We start from the raw sequence: 27,283 nt of genomic DNA on the forward strand, positions 1-27,283 counted from the left end.
GACAGGGAGAAACAGAGAGAGACAGGGAGATACAGGGAGAGACAGGGAGATACAGGGAGAGACAGGGAGAGACAGGGAGAGACAGAGAGAGACAGGGAGATACAGGGAGAGACAGGGAGAGACAGAGAGAGACAGAGAGAGACGGGGAGAGACGGGGAGAGACGGGGAGAGACGGGGAGAGACGGGGAGAGACAGGGAGAGACAGAGACAGAGAGAGATAGGGAGAGACAGAGAGACAGGGAGGGACAGTGAGAGACAGAGAGAGAGGGAGAGACAGATAGAGACAGGGAGAGACAGAGACAGACAGGGAGAGACAGGGAGAGACAGAGACAGACAGGGAGAGACAGAGAGACAGGGAGAGACAGGGAGAGACGGGGTGAGACGGAGAGAGACGGGGAGAGACGGGGAGAGATAGGGAGAGACAGAGAGAGACAGGGAGAGACAGAGAGACAGGGAGAGACGGGGAGAGACGGAGAGAGACGGAGAGAGACGGAGAGAGACGGAGAGAGACAGGGAGAGACAGGGAGAGACAGAGAGAGACAGAGAGAGACAGAGAGAGACAGGGAGAGACCGAGAGAGACAGGGAGAGACAGAGAAAGACAGAGAGAGACAGGGAGAGACAGAGAGAGACAGGGAGAGACAGAGAGAGTCAGAGAGAGACAGGGAGATTCAGAGAGAGACAGAGAGAGTCAGAGAGAGACAGGGAGAGTCAGAGAGAGACAGGGAGAGTCAGAGAGAGACAGGGAGAGTCAGAGAGAGACAGAGAGAGACAGGGAGAGACAGAGAGAGACAGACAGAGAAGCCAGCAGAACAGCCCACCTCAGCACCCGACAAAAGTCTCGACACCACAGCAGAACAGTCCACCACAGACCCTGATCCTCACCCTACTAGAATCTGAAGTCAAATGTCTACTGTTTGCTGATGATCTGGTGATTCTGTCACCAAACAAGGAGGCCCTACAGCAGCACCTAGATCTTCTGCATAGATTCTGCCAGAATAATGGTGTTCCAAAAAAGGTCCAGTCGCCAGGACCACAAATACAAATTCCATCTAGACAGCATTGCCCAAGAGCACACAAAAAACTGTACATACCTTGGCCTAAACATCAGCGCCACAGGTAACTTCCACAAAGCTGTGAACGATCTGAGAGACAAGGCAAGAAGGGCCTTCAGAATGCTGCGAAAATATCCTCTGTGTACAACGTAGAACACCAAATAATGCATGCAGAGCAGAATAAGGCTGATACCCACTAATTATCAAAATCCAGAAAAGAGCCGTTCAATTCTACAACCATGTAAAAGGAGGTGATTCCAAAACCTTCCATAACGAAGCCATAACCTACAAAGAGATGAGCCTGGAGAAGAGTCCCCTAAGCAAGCTGGTCCTGGGGCTCTGTTCACAAACACAAACGCACCCTACAGAGCCCCAGGACAGCAACACAATTAGACCCAACCAAATCATGAGAAAATAAAAAGATAATTACTTGACACATTGGACCGAATGAACAAAAAAGCAGAGCAAACTAGAATGCTATTTGACCTTTAAACAGATAGTACCTAGTGGCTATGTGCACACTGCCCACAAAATGAGGTGGAAACTGAGGTGCACTTCCTAACCTCCTGCCCAATGTATGACCATATTAGAGACACATATTTCCCTCAGATTACACAGATCCACAAAGAATTCTAAAACAAACCCGATTTTGATAAACTCCCATATCTACTGGGTGAAATACCACAGTGTGCCATCACAGCAGCAAGATATGTGACCTGTTGCCACAAGAAAACGTCAACCAGTGAAGAACAAACACCATTGTAAATACAACTCATATTTATTTTCCCTTTTTTACTTTAACAATTTGTACATCGTTACAACACATAGACATAATATGGTAATTGCCTTTATTTGTCTTTATTCTTTTGGAACTTTTGTGAGTGTAATGCTTACTGTTTCACTTTTGTTTCTTATCTATTTCACTTGCTTTGGCAATGTAAGCATATGTTTCCCATGCCAATAAAGCTAATTGAATTGAATTGAGAGAGAGAGAGAGAGAGAGAGAGAGAGAGAGAGGGAGAGAGAGAGAGAGAGAGAGTGAGAGAGAGAGAGAGAGAGAGAGTGAGAGAGAGAGAGAGAGAGAGGGGGGGGGGGGGGGGGAGAGAGAGAGAGAGTGACAGAGAGAGAGAGAGAGAGAGAGAGAGAGACAGACAGACAGAGAGAGAGTGAGAGATAGACAGAGAGTGAGAGATAGACAGAGAGTGAGAGTGACAGAGAGAGAGACAGAGACAGGGGGGATGTGGGAGGTAAATGGAAATGGAATTCTAGCTGTTATGAAATTCAACCATACCTGGTCAGTGACCATGACAGAGAGGTATTGTGTGGAAACAAATAGCAGGATGTGGTACACAACAATGGCATAAGACAGAGACCACAATTGGATAGCCTAGCCACATAAATGACTCATTTTAGACAATATTACATGCACAGTACTGCAGGGCTGAGCAGAGAGAATGGAGAGCCAGATGCACGAGTACTACACTGGTTAAGCAGATTGTCAGATCTATCCATCCCTTCCTCCCTGCATCTATTCACATCCATTCAATGCCTCATCTTCACCACCCATCTCTCTCTCTCTCTCTCACCCCCCTCTGATAATGGACCCATTCAGGAATTTGTTTTCTGCCTTATGCCCAAAGCGAAATACCCTTTCTCTCTCTCTTCCTTTCTTCTTCTCTCACTCTCTACTTAACTCACCCACCATCTCGTAACCCCATCACTCGTGTTACTAGTAGAGAGAAGAGTCTAAAAGGGTTGAGGGGAATAGGGGACTAGGGGACAGGGTAGAAGGCAGACAGCCAGGGAAGGTCACAGTGGTGCCTGGAGGGACAGTGGAGAGAGGAGCGTGTAGAGCAAGAGGAGCGAGTGGCTAGGATCAAATGCTAATCAATACCAAGGACATGCTCTCCGAGGGCTTGGGTTCAGCCATGTCATCTTCACACAATTCCCGTTATGAGCACCATATATCAGGTTACTCTCCTTCGGCCCATAGTAGGGAGAAAACAGCTCAGTTTCAATGACATCACCTTTGAAATATATGTTGTTCCTATTTGACCCCAGATTCCTGTGAATCATTCCTAGAGGTCTAATGTTTCACATCCAGCTTTGCCCTGGCTTACTTTGTACAGAGCCTCAAAGTGAGGTTAACTATGTTCTGTTTAAGAAGGGAAGGGCTCCTCTCCCCTGGCGCCGGTATCTGGCGTGGCAGAGGTAGAACCATGGAACTGAGAGAAGAAAACTGTTCCTGCTGCTGGATGCATTGTTCCTGCGTTGGCAATTACATGTTACGAGGATGAGGCCAAATCGTCTGTTTGTGAGTGCCTGGATAGGCATGTGCCAAGGAGCGAAAGAAAGAGCGGGAAAGAAAGAGAGAGCGCAGGAATGGGGAAAGGAGAGAAAGGCAGACCAAAAGAGATATAGTCAAAGAGGGAGGGAAGGAGTGGTGGCGAGAAAGAGAGAGCGCAGGAATGGGGGAAAGGAGAGAAAGGCAGACCAAAAGAGATATAGTCAAAGAGGGAGGGAAGGAGTGGTGGCGAGAAAGAGAGAGCGCAGGAATGCGGGAAAGGAGAGAAAGGCAGACCAAAAGAGATATAGTCAAAGAGGGAGGGAAGGAATGGTGGCGAGAAAGAGAGAGCGCAGGAAAGGCTTCATCTGACAAAAGGTGAAACTAGATAGTGGTATATTAGCTCTCTCCTCGAGGGCTTCCTCTCCTTAGGGCTTCCTCTCCTAAGGGCTTCCTCCCCTGAGATGTTTCTCTCTCTTCTTTCCATTACTTGAACTTTCAATTGAAGATGGTGGTGTGTGTATGTGTGCGTCACAAAGAGAAATAGGCAGAATACTTGGGTAAGGTCTCTGCGTGTGTGGGTGTGATTATAGGCATGTGTGTGAGGCCCAGGCAGGCTCCGTTCTTTCTTCCCCTCAGCCAGAGGAGTCTCATTGACCCCTGTATCCAGCAGACGCAGAGAGGAACCTTGACCACTACACCCTCAAAAGCTAGCCCTGCCACTGGCTCCATCCCAGCCCTGTCCATCTCTTAGAGATCTTCCTTCATCCTGACCTATAAGAAACATTTGTAATAGTGGAGGAACGATGCCCAACATATGTCAATTAGAAGACACTTATATCCAAAGCGACTTACAGTCATGTGTGCATACATTTCATGTATGGGTGGTCCCAGGAATTAAACCCACTACCCTGGCATTACAAGCACAATGCTGAAGCAACAAAGCTATTTATGATGTAGGCTATTGTTGTGTTGTGATGTAATTGTTGCATTCCTGTTTGGACCCCAGGAAGGGGGATCCTAACAAATACTAAATACTAAAATATAGCACAATGCCTTTTCCAACCCTGGATGTCTCTTCATATCCACATCCCCCAGTTCCTTTGACCCCCCTGCCCTGTCCCCATTCTAACCACAATCCTCCTGCCCACCATTCTGGCATTGAGCCCCTCTATTCTCCCTGCCTGTTTTCACTCCAGACCCTCATCACTCCGCCAATCCCTGTGTCCCCAGGAGTTGGAGGCGTCTCTGTCTCTCTCCAAGCCAGGAACCCTCAGCCCCATGTAGCCCCAGTCTCTCTGTCAGTCTTCCCAGAGAGGCGAGGCAGAGGCAGGGAGAGTAATCTGCTGCTCCACAATACAGCCCTATAATCAAGGGCTTTGCAGGGGTTTCAGCTCAAAGTTTGCACCTCATACAAGAAAGATACAACCTGGAGAAAAGAAGAAGCTATCCGCTCATCCCCTTTCTTTCACAGCCCAAGTGGAGCAGAAAGTGCTAACTTGTCCATCGGCCTGGGAGTGTTAGAGGAATACAAATGTGCAAGTAGACTACAGTATGTTACAGGGCTCCATCAGTCTCTCCCTTCACTTGACCTTCCATTATGCAGTCCTAGTCAGTCTCCACTCTCAGACTTCCCAGCACTGTGTCCACATTGGGAGAATAACCCCTAATTCAATCTTCATCTTGCTCTGTGACATTGCCTTCACATGCCACTCCATACAGTGATTGCCCGGAGGTCGTGTGGTGAGGATTGAGACATTGCTGTAAATCGTCTGACTGCTGTCTAAACAATTTTTTGAATTATAATGTGACTTCAATTGTTTTAGGCTGATACCAGAGTCTGGCTCAGTGGTAAACAGGCCATTTAAATGCTTGCTTTCGCCTGATTACTACAGTAAATGTACTATCTACTAACACGACTCGGTTGGCTGGATTCAAGGGAAATAAATGGCAATTGAATCAATAGTGTAATTAAGAGTTCATTTAACAATGCTGCAACCATTTAAATGGCCGTCATAATCGTCATTAAAGCGTGTAACTTAATGCTGGTGCAGGAGGTCCTACAATGCAATGTGATTATTTGGCTCAAATATAAAATCAAATACGGTCTGATCTGATTACATGCATTACATGTTATTTTCAAATCTAATATAACGATTCCATAGTAAAACTGTTTCATACTCAGTGAGTCTAAGATGGGTTTGGGACTTAGTCTTCAATAATCCAGTGAGTTTGTGTGCAAACTATTTGAAATACCAATTTAATTCAACAGCAAATATGTGTCAAATGGCTATTTGCTCCATGTGTTACAGTGGACTTTGTGGTGGCTTAACTTTAAATTGGCAATGTAAAAATGCTTTACACTCTGTGTATGAGTAGTCTCACTTGGCGATGGTCGAAAAAGACTAGTGTGAGTAGCATGGGATTTGGTCTTCAACAATCCAGTGATTTTGTGGGCAAACAAATTCAATAGCAAATATGTGCCAATATGAGCCTTTGGTTTACAATGACATGTTTTGGTGTCATAACTTTAAATATATGAAATACTGAATCTTGTTTCAAATGTACAACCATACTATTACAATGGTGTTCAGATTTGAAGAAAACAATCTTTCAGTACAAACTGAGCCATTCAATATCATTTGAATGAATCTCAGATGCAGAATTTCTCAACTACTCTCAACTACTCTGTCCTTGAGTGACAAAGATCAACAATGGAAGACAAAAGCCCCATTTAGAGGCCCTGATTCCACCTGCCACCCCTCGTACCAGACCATGGCGGTTGTTCTCAGTGAGTGGTGCACCTGCATTATTTTAGGAGTGTAAACAACGGCAGGCAGAGAGATGAGCTGGGGAAGCAGTGTGACAACTCCTGTTTTCTCCACTTAATATCACAGAGGTGACACTGAGAGATGGAGGAAGAGAAGAGAGACAGGGTGTGAGGCGAGATGGAGTGAGGGAGAGAGAGAGGCATGGAAAACACATTAACCCACTGCCGCCTCCCAAAAGCAGTATGCCTGCCTGGCTGCCTTCCTGTGCCCCTGGATCTGACAATGGGACCCAGTGATTAGCAGTGTCTCAGTGGGAGAACGTGTTGCGGGTTCCGATAGAGCGGGCAGCTGGGACAGTGGAGCTGTGGTGGAGGAGGATTGGGACCCATCATAGTGCAGATCAAAGACCTGTCTGTCCTCTCTGCCTCTGGCACTGACAGCATTAACATCAGGTAGAAAACCTCTCACTTCTCACTTTTTCCTCTCCATCTCCCTCATCTCTCGCTCTACTCTTTCTCTCGCTCTCTTTGTCTCACTCTACTTTTGCGCGCGCACATGCACACATACAGCTGAGACACGGCAGGGGTGGGGTTGAAGAGTGAATAAAACAGAAGCCCCCCCAGGCAGTGGAGGATCAGCAGGCTGGCCTTGAACCTGACAGCCCTCACACTGGGCACCTGAGCCTCTGCCAATCACACTCAGCTCAATGTGAAGCAGCTCAAAGAGTTCCTACCCAGAACACACTGGGAGAGAGACACACAGATAAAACCCCACTCTACATTGACTTTGGGATTGAATGTGAACAGTAACCCTTTACAGTCGTACCCATATACGCCTTGAAAATGGCACTGATAAATGCCTAAATTGGACATGCTATACATGACACCAGAGCTCTGCACCTCACAGCTCTGTATGGGTTTTGACTGACAGCCGTTCTGAACTTGAGCACCTCTTGCAACAAGAATTTACCCCCATCCCTCCGACTAATCAGGAAACGTTTGCAAATGTTTTGTTGCCTGAGTGAGGGAAATGCTGTAAATTAGCAGGACTCTCTATATTTTGAAAGATGGTACGTAGAGGTTTACAATAAATACAGCTTTGATGTCATACTGTCACGCCTGCTCCCCCTCCCCCTCTCCGGCCTTTGCCAATTTACTAATCAATGGCTGTGACAACCATCATTAAGCAAACCTGCCATCATCGTTGCACGTACCTGGGCCTCATTATGAGACTCACCTGGACTCCATCACGTCTATGATTACCTCCCCTGTCTCTGTCACTCCCCAGGCAGTATTAGTTATGTGTTTCATGTACAGACGCTACTCTTGTTTTGTATCATTCCATGTTCAGTGCACTTTCTTCTTGACTCCCAGCGTCTCCGTTAGAGAATGCTGCTTCAACAAATGGAAGCAGCAGGAAATCATGGCTCTGTTCAGTGGTACTGTATCGTCGATCATCCACCGGAGGATAGAGAGGGGGGTAGGAGTACACTGCTGCTGAGTACGTGCTCACCTTCCGGACAGTAGCAGCATCCATGGGATGGAATGAGCCAGCACTCCATAGCTATTCAGAAGCGGACTGCGCGAGGAGGTCCAGATGGAACTGGCATGTCGAGACAACCTCTTCTTGGACGCACTTATCGCGATGGCCATCAGTCTGGATAACCTACTTCGGGAGCGTCGGTACCCTCATCACTCCTCTTTCTCCCTCAGTGACCACACCGTATCAGAGCCTGAACCCATGGAGGTAGGAGTCACACGCCTCCCCGCGGCTGAGCGACGCAGATGGAAACAGCTGGGGCTCTGTCCCTATTGTAGTCAAGAGGGGCACCAGTTTCAGCAGTGTCTGGTACGTCCCAACTCGGGATCCACGAGAGCAGAGGGATGGTCACGTGATCTTCCACCTCCTGGGGCAGGTGTGAGTATCCCATCTTCATCACTTTCTGCCAAACCCTCATGTACTGTTTCTACAGTGCTAGTGGATTCCGGTGTCACAGGGAACTTTCTTGCCTCCTCTCTTAACATCACCTCATACCCGCTCTCCTCTCCATTTCCGGTTCAAACTCTTGATAATCGGCCACTAAGATCCGGAACCATCACACACATCACCACACCTCTCACCCTCACTGTGGAGTCCATTCATCAGGAAAACATTCCCTTCTTCATCATTAGTTCACCAGCTCACAAAATCATCCTGGGTAGTTCTGAACAGAATTACCCTATGTTTGTCTATTGTGAAGAAAATTTGACATGGCACACACACCTGAATTCACTAATGACTCCTTTCTATGCGCAACAAAATTATGATCTGTTTCCCTAAATTGCGTTGTGAAAGCCTAACACTGTAATATCGATTTTATAATTTAGCTAGTCATGTTGGCAATAGAACAAGCTTTGAAATTATACCCACCTGACCCAGATTGCAATTTATAATGGACCCTTTTTGGATTGCGTAAACAACAACAGTAATTGTGTGATGATAGAGATGCGGAGTTGCGTTCCAAGCAGAACAACTGAGCTTGCTCTGGTTCCCCAACAGCTCAGCTAGGAGAGCTAAGAAAAGCACCTTATTGTTGAAGTGTAAAGGTTTTCCTCCTCCTCTTCTGAGGAGGTGTAGCAAGGATCGGACCAAGATGCGGTGTGGTAAGTGTCCATGTTTCTAATATGAAAAAACTCAACATGAACACTAATACAAAAACAATAAACGTGAACAAAACCGAAACAGTACCGTGTGGCGAACAGACACGGAAACAATCACCCAGAAAACAACAGTGAAACCCAGGCTACCTAAGTATGATTCTCAATCAGAGACAACTAACGACACCTGCCTCTGATTAAGAACCATACTAGGCCGAACACAGAAAAACAACCTAGAAACACAAAACATAGAATGCCCACCCAACTCACGTCCTGACCAACTAAAACAAACAAATAACACAAGAACTAAGGTCAGAACGTGACATGAAGACTCTAGTCTTGGGCGGTATATCATATACCGGGGTAACATTTACCGTTGAAACTATTTATTTTAAGTTTTTAATACATTTCAATATTTGTACTTACTTTTAAAGTAAATACCTGCAGTCAACTTGTGCAATACATAGGAGATAAAGACATTTAGGTCAGAAACTGTACTAAATGTTCGCAATGCGCTCGGTAGCATTTATTTATAATTTTCTATGGGATTTTACATGTACTTGTTAGCAATGCTAAACTTCGGATTACAGAGTATCAGTGGGGTTTGTCTCACTGTGTTCAGCGCCCCTTGTGTTCAGTGCCGGTATTACCAAATATCCCGGTATGGCACAAGGTCGGTATGACATTTTGAATAATGCCCAAGACTAAAAGACTCTTCTTTGAGTCATAAAAGTGCATTGAAATCACTTACGAACTGTACAAACTTTGGAGAGGTGTGTGGCCACTTAGAGACACCTGTTAGTCCTCTCACTCAAACCCTTGTAATTATTTTGTCTTATGTTGCACCTACCCCACATTTTCCAGGAATATTCTTACCATGTTACTGAATGTATGCAGAGTATTTTCAGATTTCATGATCATCAAATCCAGCAAAAAGCACAGTAAATGAAAAATGCACTTAAAATCAACAGTGTAATAGTTGTTGCTCACCTGAGGTAGAGTATCTCATGATAAGCTGTAGACCACACTATCTACATAGAGCGTTTTCATTGGTATTTTTTGTAGCATTGAATGAGTAGTTGGGGACTTTAATGCAGGGAAACTTAAATCCGTTTTACCAAATTTCTATCAGCATGTTAAATGTGCAACCAGAGGGGAAAAAACCTTGAATCGTACTATACTGGCTCCGAAGCTCGTCGGATGTGGCAGGGCTTGCAAACCATTAGACTGCAAAGGGAAGCACAGCCTACCAGATGAGCTAAACTACTTCTATGCTCGCTTCGAGGCAAATGGCACTGAAACATGCATGAGAGCACCAGCTATTCCGGAAGACAGTGTGATTACGCTCTCCACACCCGATGTGAGTAAGACCTTTAAGTAGGTCAACATTCACAAGGACGCAGGGCCAGATGGATTACCGGGACGTGTACAGTGAGCATGCGCTGACCAACTGACAAGTGTCTTCACTGACATTTTCAACCTATCCCTGTCCGAGTCTTTAATACCAACATGTTTTAAGCAGACCCCCATAGTGCCTGTGAACAAGAACACTAAGGTAACCTACCTAAATGATTACCGACCCGTAGCACTCACGTCTGTAGCCATGACGTGCTTTGAAAGGCTGGTCGTGGCTCACATCAACACCATTATCCCAGAAACACTAGACCCACTCCAATTTGCATAGCGCCCCAAAATATCCACAGATGATGCAATCTCTATTGCACTCCACACTGCCCTTTCACACCTGGACAAAAGGAACACCTATGTGAGATTGCTGTTCATTGACTACAGCTCAGCATTCAACACCATAGTGCCCTCAAAGCTCATCAATAAGCTAAGGACCCTGGGACTAAACACCTCCCCTTGCAACTGGATCCTGGACTTCCTGATGGGCCGCCCCCAGGTGGTAAGGGTAGGTAACAACACATCCACCACGCTGATCCTCAACACAGGGGCCCCTCAGGGGTGCGTGCTCAGCCCCCTCCTGTACTCCCTGTTCACTCATGACTGCACGGCCAGGCACGACTCCAACACCATCATTAAGTTTGCTGATGACACAACATAGTTACAGCCTGATCACTGACAACGACGAGACAGCCCATAAGGAGGAGGTCAGAGGCCTGGACATGTGGTGCCAGGACGACAACAACCTCTCCCTCAACGTGATCAAGACAAAGGAGATGATTGTGGACTACAGGAAAAATAGGGCCGAGCACGCCCCCATTCTCATCGATGGGGCTGCAGTGGAGCAGGTTGAGCTTGGTGTCCACATCACCAACAAACTAACATGGTCCAAGCACACCAAGACAGTCATGAAGAGGGCACGACAAAACCTATTCCCCCTCAGGAGACTGAAAAGATTTGGCATGGGTCCTCAGATCCTCAAAAGGTTCTACAGCTGCACCATAAAGAGCATCCTGATTGGTTGCATCACTGCATGGTATGGCAACTGCTCGGCCTCTGACTGTAAGGCACTACAGAGGGTAGTGCGAACGGCGCAGTACATCACTGAGGCCAAGCTTCCTGCCATCCAGGACCTCTATACCAGGCGATGTCAGAGGAAGGCCCTAAAAATTGTCAAAGACTCCAGCCACCCCAGTCATAGACTGTTTTCTCTACTACCGCAACGGCAAGTCTAGGTCCAAGAGACTTCTATTTTTTTTAACTGCATTGTTGGATAGGGGCTCGTAAGTAAGTATTTCTCTGTAGGGTTGTTGTAGTCGGCGCATGTGACTAATAAAATTTGATTTGAATTCGGTCTTGTGTCAGGTGAACTGTTGTGTCAGGTGAACCTTTGGCCTAATAATTTTCCCATAATCTCCAAACTGTTCCATTTCAATAGCTACCATAGTACAGTTGAAGTCGGAAATTTACATACACTTAAGTTGGAGTCATTAAAACTAGTTTTTCAACGACTGCACAAATTTCTTGTTAACAAACTATAGTTTCGACAAGTCGGTTAGGACATCTACTTTATTTATGCATGACCCAAGTCATTTTTCCAACAATTGTTTACAGACAGATTATTTCACTTATAATTCACTGTATCACAATTCCAGTGGGTCAGAAGTTTACCAGGTAGGCCAGTTGAGAACAAGTACTCATTTACAACTGCGACTTGGCCAAGATAAAGCAAAGTGCGACAAAAACAACAGCACGGAGTTACGTATGGGATAAACAAACGTAGAGACAATAACACAAGAGAAAAATCTATGTACAGTGTGTGCAAATGTTGTAAAATTAGGGAAGTAAGGCAATAAATAGGCCATAATGGCGAAATAATTACAATTTAGCATTAACACTGGAGTGATAAATGTGTAGATGATGATGTGCAAGTAGAGATACTGGGGTGCAAAAGAGCAACAACAAAAAAATAACAATATGGGGATGAGGTAGTTGGGCAATAACAACTAGTTTTTCCCTCCCCACTCAAACCACTCCCAGACAGTCCTAGAAAAGTTATTGCTTGAGAAATTGGTCTTTACTAAGAAGCCTTTTTTTGCATTTTAATTGAAAACAAATCACTGTAAGGTACTTGATGATTTGATATTGACATAAAAACAACTGCATTGGACCTTTAAACTGGAGATGGAAACATTAAAAAAAATGGAACCTTTATTTAAGTAGGCAAGTCTGTTAAGAACAAATTCCTATTTACATTATCGGTCTACCCCGGGCAATCCCTCCCCTAACAGTTGTGCGCCACCCTATTATGGGACTCCCAATCACAGACAGTTGTGATGCAACCCAGGATCAACCCAGGGTCTGTAGTGACACCTCTAGCGCTGAGATGTGGTGCCTTAGACCCCTGCGCCACTCGGGAGCCTTGCTCTAGTGTTGCCAACTTTTCAAATACTTTGCACTAGTTTTACAAAGTATGTCCAATGGTAAAATATATTCTATATTATTTATTTTATGTTAATGTAGCTAGAGTTGCTACTGACCTGAAATACCTGAACATTTTAAAATTCAACTCCGAACATCTAGAAAACCAAACCTCTGCTATGCTAGAATACCTCTGGCCCACAGACAGTGTCCAACTGCATTCTGGTTTTTAAACAGAGTGCTGGATGGCAAATGTGGACTGTAAGGGAGAGGAGACAAGAGGAATCAAAAGGGATTCTGCTGAAACAAAGCAGCACACACACATCAGCATGGAAATTCATCAGGACAGCTCTTTATCGTATCAAGGAACAGGCATTATTGGGTAATATACCCCCTTCTCCCTTCTAACCGAAAGGTCTTGGAGAGGACAAAGGAGAAACCAATTTTTTTTGTTAAATATCCTACTACTCCAGTCAACTGCCAGTCAATTTAAACGCTAATGTGCAGGTTAGCCTATGCCTAGATTAAATTTCCTGTTGGACTTGTGGGTTATCATGTGAAAACTTTAGGGGATTCTCACTATTCTTGGTCCATCTGGGCTGTTTGTAAAATTAGATTGAGTGCATATTGGTTTGGCAGTGTGATGATGGAGCACACCTCTCTCCCCCCTCCTCTCCTCTCCTCTCCTCACTCCCTCCACACAGTACATCTCCTCCTCTCCTCCCAGACATTTCATGAAGGAAATGGGGGATCTGCAGAGTAAACAGATCCTCTGACACTGTTTATCCACAACTCCAGAACAGGATGACAGTTCAGCAACACCTCCCCCCTTCAACCGCCCTATCAGAAGACAGCATTCCATGAGAAATTTCAGTCTGGAGCCAGAGGAGGTCACGGTATTCTTGAAAGGTGTGAGATAGAAAATAATATATTTCTGATATCTGGAGGAGCAGACAGCAATCTAGTGGGATCAAGTCCCATGGAATGAACTGGCGCCGCTGCAGGCAGAGGAACGAGGAATGTTGAGTTGTGTTCCTGCTGCTGGAACAGGAAACAAACTTCTTCTTAGTCATGAGATTTCAGTCATGACCCCATTAAAACACAGCTTTAGAAAGCAGACCTGGGCTGTGCACATACAGGAACACTAGCAGCAGGAAAAGGTGGGCCACCATCCTGTACACCACTAATATCATCCACGCTCCATTGTTCCAAGGTTCTTTCAGGTCGACTCTGTTTCCTTAATCAGAGCTGTTGAGCCTCAGGGCACGATACTCAGGAAACCACAAGTAAAGTGAGAGAGATCGAGGATCTTAAGTTAACATTACAAATGTACAGCTGCCTTGCCAAACATAACACCTGTTTATGAAGAATGTTCCTGAACGCTGTGTATTTCCCTGGCCTGGGAGGGCGGGCACTCTGGCATATCTCCCCACACCTTGGGCACTGGCAGCGACAGACCAGACCCCACCCATCCTACTGCCACCCACACACCTCTGTTACCCTGCTGAGTGCTACCCAGCATATCATTATTCATTTTTTTAAACGCAAAGGATATTTACAAGCAAATAAGCAGGGTAAGTGCAGTTTCATACTACAAGTGCTAAGTGCAATTATTCTAACATTTGTTAAGTTGCAGAATTTCAATATAAAAGAGTACTTGGCCCTATTTTGTTTTTAACCTTAGGTTGTCTGTACCTGTGTCCAGAGGGAAGGAGCTGGAATTCAGGGTGGAGTGGATGGGGAGAGTCAACCGCTATTTTATTCTCCTTCTGGAGGGCTCTGCCCAGGTAGAGAGATGACAGTTCATGCTGTTGCTGCCCCATGATTTTCTCACAAGTCCTGACTATCTTGCCCAACCTATTTTTCTGTGCAACCTTGATATTCCCAATCCAGCAGGTCAAGCAGTAGGACAGAATGCTCTTAATGAACGATTTATTAAAGAGAACCATGATGATTAGATCAACAGTAAAAAAGTGCAGTTTCCGTAGCATTTCTTAAAAATAGCGTCAGTACACTTGTTGTCAATGACCAGCCCTTCCAAAGTCAATCACCATGTCCTTTGTTTTTTATGTATTTCATTTTAGATGGAATGACTCACACCAGACAGTAAAATCATTCAGAGCCGGTCCGTGCTTCGTCTCATCCCCTTCCAGAAGACTGACCCAAGCAGTGTGTCGTTCAGCATATTTGATCAGGTGGCGCCCTGGGAATCGGCTCCGGTAGCTGTCTGTATACAGTATGTATAGTACTGGTGAAAGAACAGAGCCCCGTGGGGATCCAACTGCAGTAGTGCACATCTCAGAGAGTGTGTTGCCAACGCGTACCTTTTGAGACCTATCAGTTAGGAAGTTGGTGATCCATGTGATAAGCATAGCATTAAGTCTCCTCTCAGTCTGTCCGAGAGGACCAACGGATTGATTGTGTTAAATGTGAACATGATATGCACATGGGTTTTACTGCCCTCCAAATGCTTATTCACCAGATGTAAGAGCGAGAGGATGGCATCATCTGTTCCTCTCTCTGACCGGTATGCAAATTGGAGTGGGTCAAGAAGGTGTCTGGTGTTGATTATGTATGCCTTGAAGATCTTTTCAAGAGATTTAATCAAGAGAGAGGTAAGAGCAACAGGTATGTAGTAATTTGATACAATTGGATGAGAGATTCTTGGGACAGGTACAACAATATATTTTTTTCCATAGAGATGGAATTTCCAATGTTTCCAGGGACCGCTGGAAGAGAGAGCAGAAGACAAGGAGAGGGGAGGGCAAGAATGAATGAGAAGAGACAAAGTCAGCATACTAAGTAAACAGAGAAATAGCATGATAGAGTGATGGAGAGACAGAGGAGAGTAGGGCTCTAAGCGGCAAGATGCTGTAACGCCTCTCCGCCAAATCTTGGGGCTTCATTCTGTCTCTCACATCACTCAGTCCTTCCACAGCACAACATGTTCATTTGCATTCAGCACAGTCCACATAACTGTCAGGGAACAAATGTACTGGGCTGCAGGGAGGCAGCGCAACACGCTGTCTGGTAAGTGAAGAGATTTGGGCCAGAGGAGCAGTCTGATAGGCTGATTAGGACAGCTGAGGCCTCTGGGAAAGTACAAGCAGGCCTGGGAGGGCCATGTTTTCCTACAGTCATTTGAAAATAATAACATTGCAATCATTGATAGCTTTCTTATCATGTGTTTTCTCTGTCAACCTTATTTGCTACCTCTCTGTATTTTCACAAATGCAATGAACTGATGCACATGTTTGCACAGTGACCAGACAATCTGTGACTGGAGCGAGGACATCAGTAATAGCCTGATAGCCGGATCTGATTGTGCTTCAGTTAACTCCTCTTTCATTCCAAGAAACGACGGAGTTGGCTAAAGCTCCACCAGATCTGGTGATTGGCTATCAGGCCACATCAGTTAGCACACTCATAGAAAAAAGGTGCTATCTAGAACCTATCCCCATAGTCTATCCCCATAGGATAACCCTTTGAATAAGCCTTTTTGGTTCCAGGTAGAACCCTTTTGGTTCCAAGTAGAACGAGTTCTACCTGGAACCAAAAAGGGTTCTCCTATGGTGACAGCTGAAGAATCCCTTGGGAACCATTTTTTCTAAGAGTGTAGTAGCAAAGACAGATTCCGGCCATAGGCACTGGCTTCCTCCCTGAGCACCGTTGCTGATCTGTGATGTCTCTTGCCTGTGGAAACACTTCATAAAGGACTATATTAAAAAGTGCAAACACTCACGCCCTTTCAACCACCATGGTTGGCGAGGCTGAGAACGAGAGTGAAGCTGGAGGGCTCTCTACAGCCCTTTCCTTACAGCAGGAGATGGCTGAGCCATCAGCAGATGCTCTTCTGCATTTACAGGGGGACAGAAGTTAAATTAAAAGGTTCAGAGAGGCCGCAGCTCTGCAGTCTGCAGTATGTTTCTCCTCCAGTGATGAATGTGGCATTGGTTAACGCTGTGAAAGCAAAGGCTATAAACTAATTCACCCTGGCTCTGCGCAGTAAGCAGCCATGTGTCCGGGAGGGAAGACACAATGTGTTTTTAAAGAGCTGGACTCTGCGAGCCCAGTGACAGAGGTGAGCTGTAAAGACCTGAGTAGAATGTAAGCTCAGTAGATCTCATTATCGAACCACACAATGTACAGTACATTTCCTTTGCGGAGTGGTTTGGTTTGTTGGGCCACTTGACAGAGCAGGAACAGTACTCCTCAAGCAGTATGGAAATCAGACCATTCAAGTGCCATGACAAGTCCTTCTTTGTGCTCTTTTTCACTCAGTGTATGCCTACAGTGACAGCAATTAAGGGCACAGCACACTCTTATATTGAATACCACATTGTTGGGAAGGGCTTAATAATAATAATAATAATAATAATTTGGGGGGTGCTTATATTTGTTCTGTTACACACAAGTGTGTAATGGAAATGTGTATTTTGCATATCTCAACTCCCCCTGGAGTGGGATCATGCCCAGGGTCACCATTGTCCAGCGCTGCTGGAGTAATTGGGGTTAACCCTAGAGTTGATGTCTGAGCCCCTCATTAGCATGATCAAGCAGTTTTTTGCATGGGCTGTATCTCAATCCACCGCATCCGCTAATGTCGGCTTTCTGCATTTGCAGTGGAAGATGGCAGAGCTACAGCGCTGTTTGTCAGAACAGGAGACATCCCAAAAATCAGTCTTCTCACAAAAACGTCTGAGGCATCCGAATGGTTTAGACGACAAACTATGGACTACAAACCCCTCTATGGAAAGATGAGAATCTCACGAACACGATGTTGTTCTCTGCTTTGCTCTACGACCCCCACCACTGTCACAGGACTCGTCTGAAGGTAACCTGGTACCGGGTTGAAAAATGTATGGAAGTGAATGGGGTATTTCCATGTCAGGTGTACAGATAATTTCGTATACCAAAACATACTTCATTTTGACTTAGTACATGTCACGCCCTGATCTGTTTCACCTGTCCTTGTGCTTGTCTCCACCCCTTCCAGGTGTTGCTTATTATCCCCGGTGTATTTATCCCTGTGTTTCCTGTCTCTCTGTGCCAGTTCGTCTTGTTCATCAAGTCAACCAGTGTTTTTGTGTCTTAGCCCCTGCTTTTTCCAGTCTCTCTTTTCTCGCCCTCCTGGTTTTGACCCTTGCCTGTCCCGACTCTGAGCCTGCCTGACCACTCTGCCTGCCCCTGACCTCGAGCCTGCCTATCGTCTTGTACCGTTTGAACTCTGACCTGGTTTATGAACTCTTGCCTGTACCTGACCTGCCTTTTGCCTACCCCTTTTGCTATAACAAATATCGGAGCTCAACCATCTGCCTTCTGTGTCTGCATTTGGGTCTCGCATTGTAGTCTCGCCTTATAGTACAAAAATATCGTTTTTTTAATGTACAAATCTGTTATTCAGTGTGTTTCTATGGGCTAATAGCAGTAAGGCCAAATGCAATGTTTTATCCCCCAAAAATGTTGATACCTATAGGAGTCCTACAATTCCAAATCAAATAGCTAAATGATCCTTGGTAGGACCATCTTAAAACAATTCCATATGTTAGCTTAGTAGAAACCTAGCCGGTATTCAAACTTTTTCAGCGGGGAACCCATTTCTTTCACCTGAATTTCTGGTAACCCCACCACACCCCTAATAACACAACCGCGGTACATCATTTTTTTAAAAAAGCTTTCTCAAAAACATTTGTATATTGTCCCATACAATAATCTGTACTCTAAATTTTGGTATTTTATTATTTTGGCAACCCCACTGCAATTTTGCCAACTTCTGGCTCAGGGATTCAAACCAGTGACCTTTCAGTTAGTGGCCCAACGCTCTTACTTTGAGGCTATACCTGCCACCCCTATAAGTAAAGCATTTCACTCTACTTGTGCATGAGACAAATAAAACTTGAAACTTGAATAGAGATGAATGAAAGCTGTTGCTAACACACACACACACACACACACACCTTTAACTACACCGCACCCCTCACCTAAACCACTACTTCCGTTTGCCAGCCCCACTACTCACTTCTGATTGCATGAGGAAAGGACATTTCTGATTAAGATTTTTGTGTAAAGCTAATGGGTTCTGCTCATTGAAGTGGCTGACCCTGGCTAGCCCTGCTCAGTGCCTGGGGAAGTGCGTGAGCAGGAACAATGCAGCCCTGCTGTGACAGAGTGGGTTAAGGACCAGGGTAAATACTGTAACCCACTGTGTGTCCAGCATCCCACACAATCACAGGACCACTCTCACAAACACTCCTTTAACTGTGAGTGCCTGGCCAAAGTGCTCAGGTACAAAGTGTTGGAACAGCCCTATCAGTACTTCGAATAATGTTGCAGGGCAGCATAAAAAAAATACACTACAGATGTCTTATGATATGGTAATGTATTCATTCTGAATACTCATATGCACGGTTCTGAGCTGTGGAATCAGTGCTTCTAAGACCTCCTGTATGAGTACAGGAATCCCAGGCATACGACATCCATATCATCTCCTCCATCATCTCATTAGCTAATCCCTGTATCATTAGCTTCACCTCCACTCAGAGCACAGGCAGGTGACAGCCAGCTATTATGTTCCATCAGGGCAGCACTATGAACAACAATGGAGGATTTTTTTTAAAGGGCAATTTGCAGAGCAGCGTCTATGAGACCTTGTCTAATAAAGTAAATGTTTAGATAAGCAGAGCCAGAGCACAGTCACGCACGCAGGCGCTGAGCATTTTAGTGTGAAGACAATGGGCCAGTAGAACAGAGACTACTGAGGGAAGAGTAGGGTAGCAGAAATGGGCTGAACACACACAGGGTCGTCCACTCTATGTGCACTTGGCTAGTTGTCAGCCAGCATCATCATCATCATCAAAAAGTTTCTCACCACTCAAAGGGGACACGGCGCACTTTGTCTCCCAGACACTCCGGTCTGCGCTGAAGGAGAGCGCTAGACAGCAATGGGAGAGGACTGAGGGAGTTCTCATCAAACAACACCCCCTACCTCCTCTTCCCAAATCATGCTCACCACTAGCAGCTTTGAAAAAGTCGATTCACAGCAAATGAAGCACAGTAAAGCAGGCAGGGGTTATTTTGGGACGGCAAGGTTGTTAATAATTTCCACCAGCACTTTACATGATCCCAGCATGCTCTGCTCTGTCTGCTCAGTCCCCCGTGTCGCTTATTTACCTACAGTCATCAACATTCTCCTGCCGCACTGCACACACACACACACACACACACGCGCGCACACACACAGGCGGTCATCCCTGAATGCACAATATGCACAAATGCTGTATCAGATGATAGGAGGACATGCATCACTGGCAGAAGTTCCATAAATGGAGGAATTTATTGGCTGGTGTATCATAATTATCATACATCAGAAACAAAGGTAGAATTGATAGTGAAATCAGCACCACCTCCTCACACTAGATAAGATGCCTACATCTGTTGGAAGAGCAAACAGCCTGAAACAGAGTCCCTCTCTCCGGAGGAGGAGAGGAGGGGGCAAGAGTTTCCCTTATTCCTGTTTATCACCCTGGTGAATCAGTGTCATTCTTTGGGTAATTAACTAACTGGTGTCTCCAGGGCTTGTCTGTGATCCACTTGGTGCAAAACTCTATCAAGCCACCCGAGCGACTTGGAACTTTAGAGACTGCTGCTGGTCTCAAAATGACTTTGTAAAAGCAACAGGGAGGGGGAAGTACACACAAATACATACAAGCACACACACACAAACACACACACACACAACCATGAACAGACATGCAAGCACAGATACATCCCAGTACAAATGCTCTACCTCTTCCCCTCTCTCACTTTCTGACATTGTGTCCTTGTCCCTCCCTCTCTGCCATGTCATTAGGGTTGGGTTGGTTGCGCTGGTGTCTTGCTGCCATGGCCGCTGCTGCTGTAACTAGCTGTTATTCACTATATTAGCTTTTTCTGATATCCCACCACCACCCCATCCTCCACCTGTCTGCATTCTGGGTTTTTCTTCCTGCAGGGGATTGGTATAGCATACCGTGCTCACTGCCTGTAGTTAGTTTCTCATCTTTATTACGCTTCACTCTGATGGTGAACTACCCTGAAGGAGAACAGGTTAACATCAAGACATTACATTGTTCATCTTTTCTAATAAATGGTTAAAAGCTCACGTGGTGTTTCCTTTCTGTACTGACTTTTGTAATCAGATTACATGTAACTCATGTCATCAGTTATTCCCAAAATCTGCGTGCCATTGTCTCCCACACAGTTTATCCCCCTACTTCCTCAAAGCATCATTCTGGTTGTGCTGATGCATGGTGCTCCAACAGAGCTCCAACCAACTTCCACTGGTCCCTTTCAAACCCTCACTCTAGGATTGTTTATTCCTTTACTTCCTGGCGTGCAGTACACGGCCTCCTTTCAAACTCCCTTATGCCCAGGGCCTCCAAAAAGGTAAACTAATCCATACAGCAGAATAATAATTCATAATAGATCAAAAATGTAATTCTATACGTATGCATATATATCATATCAATATTAATATCATCCAAGTTTTTCTCATAATAGTAGAAACAAGTGTCATTAATCACCCACGGAATGGTCGATAATAATGGACTATACCACACTGACAGAGTTCCCATGCATTATTTCACGTGATATGATTACAAACGTGACTTTCATTGAAATCAAGCTGCAGCATGGAGGTGCTTTCATAGAGGAGCAGAGAAAAGAAAAAGAAAGAAAGAAGATTTCATTTTAATAGCAAAATGACCTAAATTAACAAATGTCTTTATTAAAAAGACAGGTGCTGCTGATAATACTGCCACTGTCGCCAAGGCAGAGGTAGAGGACTTATCTGTAGCCCATGTTTCCGATGCTGTCTGGTCAAAAGAGAGTATGGCATGTCGTACTCTTTTTGTCCAGACAGCATTCGATACATGGGCTACATATGCTATAGTAAGACTGTTTTGCACTGTTTGGATCCTGGAATTATTTTGGATAAATGTACCCAAAACAATGTTAAGTGATTTATTTGCCAATCAGATGAAAACATAATGACTGATTGTGTTCATGGCACATTAAGAGAGAATACATTTTAGCAAGCGCATGCACAGACTCTGCCTGGGGCCTCCAAATCACAAAGTTTGCCCCTGCTTATACCACAGTGGAAGTAATTCTGGAGATGTCTCAACATCCCCCTGCCTGTCCTGACCAATCCATTAGAGGCTCACAGGCAGAACACTACAGAGGCGTGACCACAGGCGAATCCCCTGTGCCCTGGGCCTGGGTCAGCCTCAGACAGCTGGACTGGAAACAAACACACACACACATTAGGTGAAGCCCCGTATGATGAAATTCTGTTAAATTTATGAACTGAACGCAGTGAAAGACATAAGTGAAACTCCATCTGAAACACTGTCCTGGTTATTTATGCATGTTCATGAATATTGCATTTTCTCTAATGAAACCTATAGTGGGTGGTATCTGAAACAAAAGGCCTACAAGTTTAAGATATTATATGCTACCCCAGGATACCCATTACGGGCGGTAAATATAGAAACACGGTTGCTATAGTCACGTCAGGGGAATTTAGCGAAACAAGGTTGCTATAGTCACGTCAGGGGAATTTAGCGAAACAAGGTTGCTATAGTCACGTCAGGGGAATTTAGCGAAACAAGGTTGCTATATTCACGTCAGGGGAATTTAGCGAAACAAGGTTGCTATATTCACGTCAGGGGAATTTAGCGAAACAAGGTTGCTATAGTCACGTCAGGGGAATTTAGCGAAACAAGGTTGCTATATTCACGTCAGGGGAATTTAGCGAAACAAGGTTGCTATAGTCACGTCAGGGGAATTTAGCGAAACAAGGTTGCTATATTCACGTCAGGGGAATTTAGCGAAACAAGGTTGCTATAGTCACGTCAGGGGAATTTAGCGAAACAAGGTTGCTATATTCACGTCAGGGGAATTTAGCAAAACAAGGTTGCTATATTCACGTCAGGGGAATTTAGCGAAACAAGATTGCTATATTCACGTCAGGGGAATTTAGCGAAACAAGGTTGCTATATTCACGTCAGGGGAATTTACTAAGTGTCAGCCTATTTGCAACACACCTTGTTATTGCATTTCCAGTTTCATTTTTGTGTGTTGCACCTGCATTCAGTAGCTTCTATGATGCATAAACATATGAAAGTGTGTATTCTTATTTTAAAATGTTTGTTATGTCCTCGTGATGTACTTGTCTATTAATGTTATGTATTATGTTATGTTTTGTGTTTGTGTGGATCCCAGGAAGAGTAGTGGGGCTCCTAATAAAATACTAATACTAATAACACGCACACACACACACACACACACACACACACACACACACCACACACACACACACACACACACACACACACACACACACACACACACACACACACACACACAGACACACTATTTCACACTCCACTCAAAGAGACACAGCACAGGGCCATTCCCAGGTCCCCTTGGAGAGACTTTGAGACGCTCGCTCGGCCACTTGCATTCCAAGTTAACACACACTGTACCAGGGTGGAGGCTTTACACCTCTCATTCACAGATATTGACCTGTGTGCTCCTCTTGGCGTGGCTGACTCTGTTGATGCATCAATATACAGTACCAGTCAAAGGTTTGGACACACCTCCTCATTCAAGGGTTTTTCTTTATTTTTTACTATTTTCTACATTGTAGAATAATAGTGAAGACATCAAAACTACGAAATAATACATATGGAATCATGCAGTAACCCAAAAAGTGTTAAACAAATCAAAATATATTTTAGATTTTAGATTCTTCAAAGTAGCCACCCTGTGCCTTGATGACATCTTTGCACACTCTTGGCATTTGGGGCGGCAGGGTAGCCTAGTGGTTAGAGCATTGGACTAGTAACCAGAAGGATAGTAACTAGGTTGCAAGTTCCAATCCCTGAGCTGACAATGTACAAATCTGTTGTTCTGCCCCCTGAACAGGCAGTTAACCCACTGTTCCTAGGCCATCATTGAAAATAAGAATTTGTTCTTAACTCACCTGCCCTGTTAAATAAAGATAAAAAATAAAACAATTCTCTTGAAGGAGTTCCCACATTCTGAGCACTTGTTGGCTGCTTCACTCAATCCCAAGCCATCTCAATTGGGTTGAGGTCGGGTGATTGTGGAGGCCAGGACATGCAGCACTCCATCACTCTCCTTCTTGGTCAAATAGCCCTTACACAGGGTCATTGTCCTGTTGAAAAACTGAACCATGCTGGTTACGTGTGGCTTGAATTCTAAATAAATTCACAAATAGTGTCACCAGCAAAGCACGCCCACACCATCACACCTCACCCCTCCTCTTCCATGTTTCTCTACCCATGCAGAGATCATCAGTTCACTTACTCTGTGTCTCACAAAGACAAGTCAGTTGGAACCAAAAATCTCAAATTTGGACTCATCAAAGGACAGATATTCACCGGTCTAATGTCCATTGCATGTGTTTCTCTGCCCAATCAAATCTCTTCTTATTATTGGTGTCCTTTAGTAGTGGTTTCTTTGCAGCAATTGAAGGCCTGATTCACGCAGTCACCTCTGAACTGTTGATGTTGATGTTGAGATGTGTCTGTTACTTGAACTCTGTGAAGCATTTATTTGGGCTGCAATCTGTGGTGTAGTTAACTCTAATGAACTTATCCTCTGCAGCAGAGGTAACTCTGGGTCTACCATTCCTGTGGCGGTCTTCATGAGAGCCAGTTTCATCACAGCTCTTGATGGTTTTTGCGACTGCACTTGAAGAAACTTTCAAAGTTCTTGAAATGTTCCATATTGACTGACCTTCATGTCTTAAAGTAAAGGTGGACTGTGATTTCTCTTTGCTTATTTGAGCTGTTCTTGCCATAATATGGACTTGATATTTTACCAAATAGGGCTATCAACACAACTGATTGGCTCATACACATTAAGAAGGAAACGTTTAACAAGGCACACCTGTTAATTGAAATGCATTCCTGGTGGCCTCCCGGGTGGCGCAGTGGTTAAGGGCGCTGTGCCATCAGAGTCCCTGGGTTCGCGCTCAGGCTCTGTCGTAAATGGCCGTGACCGGGAGGTCCGTGGGGCGACGCACAATTGGCCTAGCGTCGTCCGGGTTAGGGAGGGATTGGTTGGTAGGGATCTCCTTGTCTCGTCGCGCACCAGTGACTCCTGTGGCGGGCCGGGCGCAGTGTGCGCTAGCCAAGGTTGCCAGGTGCACGGTGTAGCCTCCGACACATTGGTGCGGCTGGCTTCCGGGTTGGACGCGCGCTGTGGAATGCATTACGGCTGGTTGGGTTGTGTATCGGAGGACGCATGACATTCAGCCTTCGTCTCTCCCTCTTCGCTCTTACTTTCCTTACGGGAGTTGTAGCAATGAGACAAGATAGTAGCTACTACAACAATTGGATACCACGAAATTGGGGAGAAAAATGGGTACAATTTTTTAAAAAAAAGAAATAAAAAAAAAAGACATGTATTCCTGGTGACTACCTCATGAAGCTGCTTGAGAGACAAAGCTGTCATCAAGGCAAAGAAAGAAAGAATCTCCAATATAACATGTATTTTACATTTTTTGGTTACTACATGATTCCTTACGTCTTATTTCATATTTTGGAAGTCTTCACTATTATTCTACAATTTAGAAAATAGTAAGAATAAAGAAAAACCCTGGAATTAGTAGGTGTGTCCAAACTTTTGACTGGTACTGTATATTGGCAGTGATACTAGGCCTGGTTTGGGATGAGGTTCTTCTGGCTGTCTGGGCTATTCTGTCCAGGCTATCTGTCTATCTAGGTCTTGCCATGGACACTGAGCTTTCCATAGGAGTGGTTATATTATAGCCCAGTAAAAGAGTCTGGCTGTATTTCACATGCTGACACCCACCATTACATTAGGAGGGACGGTGGTGGTTGAGGGGGTTCCTGTACTGGTTGAAAGGATGCATTTGGATCTCTATATTAACCAGCCCTGCCAATGGCTAGGGGATTGGGCTGTGCTCTATATTAAGGGGCTCTTATAAAATACACTGTAACACGTGATACAATAGACAGTCCCAGACCAATTTTCCAAGCTATTCTGAGGGGAACAAACGAAAGCACTTCCTGAAATAACAGGCTATTTACGTTGTGTTCCGGTTGTAATGAAAAATATAAACCGCTGTTGCTCGTGCGATGTGATTGCTCTCTGGTTTTTCTGTTTTCCTTTCTGTTGTCCTCCTCTCTCCTCACTCTCGGAAGTCTGTCTACATTTTAAACAGCCGTGCATCTCACTAATTATCATAAAATTGCTTACTTAAAGTGTCATGTTTATGACGTTCCCTCTTTTCTTCTGTGGTATCACTTACCAGCACGAAGTAAGTAGTGAAACAACCTTGTTTGTTTTTCTGGGTAAGACACCTTTGTTGACAGCCTAATGTTGCACCATCCTCCTCCCTAATGCACAAAAAACAATGAACACAACCATCACAACACTCATATTAATTCTTAAATACACTCTCACTCAACTTCGAGAGCTATAACCAACCCCACTGCGGCACAACCTGATTGGCACATTGTCACATACAGGATGGGTGTATGCTACGAGATAGTGGGCCAGAAAACTCATTTATAGACTTCTTCATATGCATGTTTTACATCCAAGTCAGGAGAAGGGTTTATTACACTATATTAAAAGAACTATCAGAATAACAGCTAAAATACTTTTCTGATAACCATAGAAATCCCAAAGCAGAGAAGGTAGTCTTTACCATCACACCCCCTAAAACACGCTAGACTGAATTCTGTAATTGAGGATATGTATTGTTCTGCAGTATAAAAGATTGATGTGGAGATACTGTGGCTATAAGACACAGGTGACTCAACCGCGAGTGGGCATTCTCATTTTCCAGACTAGTTGGTTACGTTGGTTGGTGGGCCTGCCTGCCGGCTGGCTCCTTCCTGGGTTTGAGTGTATAATAATTTACATTAAGATTATGTTAATGGGATGCAAAGGAATTACTCTGGGTATGTAGGGTTGGGTCCCAGGGCTCTGAAAAAAAACTGTCTGGCAGGCAACTCTGTAAGGCTTACAATAACCATGCCATGGGTTTTACTTCCCGGCGACGCCTCTCAACAATAACAAATACTGTGGTCACAACAATAACAAATACTGTGTATACACAGACAGTCGTACAGACAGGCGTACAGACAGACAGACTAAATAACAACATCTGCCCGTGAAAACTAGTTTGACATGTCCAATATCAGCATGATTGAAATCATGCTCTCCAATAAGGTTGGGAGGGAGGGAGAACTGAGACTGTGTTTACAAACCATCAACTATTTCTAGGGCGGGATCCCCCAAAATACACCCTACTCTCATTGGGTTTAGTCAGGGAGAATGAATGTGAGCAGTTCAACAAAGTGCACCAAGTTGCAGAGCACGCATGGCTTTAAGATGTATTTCCACAGCAGGAGTTTAAGCTTACAGCAACACTCTCCCATGGGACAATATCACACAAACGCTATTAAGGCCTTTTCTGTGGCCGAATATTTTCTGTTGCTGAGCTGTGTGTGTGTGTGTGTGCGAATGTTTGTGTGGCTGTGCTCAGCGTCTCCTTGGTAGTAGTAATGGCCTCTGGTTGGGCTCCCTGTCTTGCTGCAGTGAATGGAGGCAGAGATAAAGTAGGTCGGGGACTCAATCGGGAGCTAATAAGCCACACACTGTGACAGACT

The 27,283-nt window shown here is 44.9% G+C and overlaps 1 protein-coding gene across 4 annotated transcripts in view; it reads right to left on the reverse strand.

Moving 5' to 3' along the window:
- LOC110522756 (semaphorin-6B) overlaps window positions 1-27,283 on the reverse strand; it is a 142,306-nt gene that overhangs the window by 101,405 nt on the left and 13,618 nt on the right. The window contains exon 2 of one of the 4 annotated variants that reach the window (XM_036968407.1): window positions 25,915-26,002. The exons of the other annotated variants lie outside the window; for them this stretch is intronic. Within the exon in view, the coding sequence (XP_036824302.1) occupies window positions 25,915-26,002 (88 nt within the window). The remainder of the gene's footprint in view (window positions 1-25,914; window positions 26,003-27,283) is intronic. 4 annotated transcript variants of the gene reach the window in all.

The sequence above is a fragment of the Oncorhynchus mykiss genome, chromosome 30, assembly GCF_013265735.2.
Source record: "Oncorhynchus mykiss isolate Arlee chromosome 30, USDA_OmykA_1.1, whole genome shotgun sequence".
NCBI classification, from domain to species: Eukaryota; Metazoa; Chordata; class Actinopteri; order Salmoniformes; family Salmonidae; genus Oncorhynchus; species Oncorhynchus mykiss.